The sequence below is a fragment of the Cupressus sempervirens genome, chromosome 1, assembly GCF_028749045.1.
Source record: "Cupressus sempervirens isolate cs-2001-9-10 chromosome 1, ASM2874904v1, whole genome shotgun sequence".
NCBI lineage: Eukaryota > Viridiplantae > Streptophyta > Pinopsida > Cupressales > Cupressaceae > Cupressus > Cupressus sempervirens.
Genome location: NC_143118.1, coordinates 76574055 through 76576499, shown reverse-complemented (window position 1 = coordinate 76576499; position 2445 = coordinate 76574055). Strand labels below are relative to the sequence as shown.

General features: G+C 31.8%; 1 protein-coding gene across 1 annotated transcript; it reads left to right on the top strand.

Moving 5' to 3' along the window:
• Nucleotides 1–1162: 1162 nt before the first annotated feature.
• LOC149576286 (F-box/kelch-repeat protein At1g80440-like) lies at nt 1163–2200 on the top strand. The gene has a single exon (XM_089814714.1). The coding sequence runs from the start codon at nt 1163–1165 to the stop codon at nt 2198–2200; it is 1038 nt and encodes a 345-aa protein (XP_089670840.1).
• Nucleotides 2201–2445: the final 245 nt, after the last annotated feature.

Genomic DNA, 2445 nt, shown 5'->3' with positions numbered 1-2445 from the left:
ATAATTTATAACTTATTGATCCTTATTATATTTAGTATAAAAACAATCTTAATATAATAAAAGTAGTAAAAAATATAATATAATTTTTCAATGCAACTGATATTTTAAAAATAGTGAGATCAATAGTTCTTGCCTTCATGATTTTATGGTTGATTGAAGTAGGTTTTGGTTAAAATATATTGTATTTAATTTAATAAATATAATAAATAAATAGTAATGAAAAATATGATATTATAGTGTTAAACTAAATTAAATTACAAAGTATAGTTAGTATATTATTATTATTAAATGATATAACTGCAATGATATATATTAATTACAACAATAAAAGAATATATAAATAAACATTATAGTATCATGCTAAATTAAAATCAGATGACATTGTAAAGAATGAAAGATATTTCTAAACTAATTATATATAAGATATAAAGAAAATTCTATAATTTTTTTTAAAAAGAGTTAAATGGATTAAACTATATATTTGATTAAAATATCTATATTTGAAAAACATTTTCCAAATTAAAAAAATTATTTTTAAAAAAAAGAGTTAAATGGATTAAACTCTATATTTGAATAACATTTTACAAATTAGTAAAATAAACATCAGTAAAAAATGATTGTCTTTTTTAAAGTTTATCCACTTGTCACAAATGTGGAAAAGATAAAATTGAAATTAATCCATTCATTAATAGATGTAAGAAAAATGATTTTTTTTTGAAAAGTTTATCCACTTGTCACAAATGTGAAAAATATAAAGCTCAATTAGTGCATGCATTAATAGAGGTGTTGTCTTGAAGAAAATTGAATTTATTCATAGAGGTGTTGTCTTGAAAAAAATTGAAGAATATTTAATATAAAAACTATCTAATAGAAAATTTAATTTAATTTTTCAACGCAACTGATATTTCTAAAAATAGTGAGATCGATTAAAAATATTCAGAACATCAGACGTATTCTATATTTGGAACAATTTTTTAAAAAGTGAGCAAATATAGAAAAAATCACGAGGTATCAAGGCACTTATTGCTCGGTATATATATAACATGGCATATGCTGGGAAATCTATTTGTTTGAGACGTTACAGCTATGCTCTTTGTTTCGAATTCACGTGAGCACTGGTAAGATCAAGATTATTTAAGAATCGTTTCAGCAGTGTATACAAATGATGGAGTATTTTAGTGTAATTCCAGAAGAGTTGGTAAGGGAAATCTTAATGAGAGTGCCTTTTGCATCTCACGGAAGAGTGAAGGAAGTATGTAAGAGTTGGAAGAGACTGCTGGAAAACTCAGAGTTTTACGAAGACAGGAGGAGTCGTGGGAGGTCCGAAGAGTTGATATGTTTGATTGAGAATGTTCGCATAACTACATTTGACCCCGTTAACCAGTTATGGGGAAGACTGCCTCCCGTCCCTACCCAATTTGAATTCGACACATTCTCCAAGTGTGTTTGTGTGAAGCATAAACTGGTTTTATTAGGGTTAAGATATGAGAGCTGCAGAGTGGGTTCAAAGAGGAAGAGAATATCAAACATGCCGGTTTTGGTCTTTGATTTTGTGTCTTTCCAGTGGAGCAAAGGTGCAGATGCGCCCACCACAGAGATCATGTTTGACTTTGCGTGCTGTGCATCTCCTGAGGGAGATGAGATTTATATTGCAGGAGGAAGACAATGTGATTGGAAGAGTACGAGCCAGGCCGCAGTTTACAACGTGGAGAGAGATGAGTGGAAGCTTCTTCCCAACATGGTTCAAAAGGAGTGGCTGTGTTCCTCGGTTTTTATAAAAGGAATGCTGTATGTTGTCAGCTTGTTTGATGAGGAGCTTCAGCGGTTCGATCCAGAAAGAGGAGTTTGGTCCACTTTGCCCAACGTCTGGTTTATTCCAGATTGTGTGCATCCCATTGTGGCCGCATTTGGGCGTCTGTATTGCTTCTACTGGGATGCTGTGGCACAATTTGACTCTACACAGAATTTGTGGGCGGAAGTTGATGGGCTTCCTCAGCCGCTTGACAGGGTTGATGCTGCGGTGTTTGGGGATGATAGGATTTGCTTGAGTGGGATTGAATCGGACACCAACGATAAAGTTTTCTACATGTATTACCCCCCACTGGAAACAGGGGTTAACACAGGGAGATGTGTTTCTGTTGAGATGCCTCAATACTTGTCCCACAGCAAGATCGAATCTTTGGCCACTGTCATGATTTGATTCTGATGCTGAGAGGGGAAACTATTATTTAGTAATTGAAAGTCTTTTCAATATATTTAGTACTTGTACTTGAATAATTTTAAAAAAAATACTCAAAACATGCGTCATCTACAGCGTTACATTTCAAAATTAAGAATCAATGTCTATATTTAAAAGGATGCCTATATTTAGAGTCAATCATATTCTACTTCAATATATATAATTTATGAAAAATAATTTAATACGAGTTGCAATTTATTTGAGCA

Excerpts from the sequence above, each read along its gene's own strand:
- LOC149576286 (XM_089814714.1), top strand. The coding sequence starts at position 1,163 with ATGATGGAGTATTTTAGTGTAATTCCAGAAGAGTTGGTAAGGGAAATC.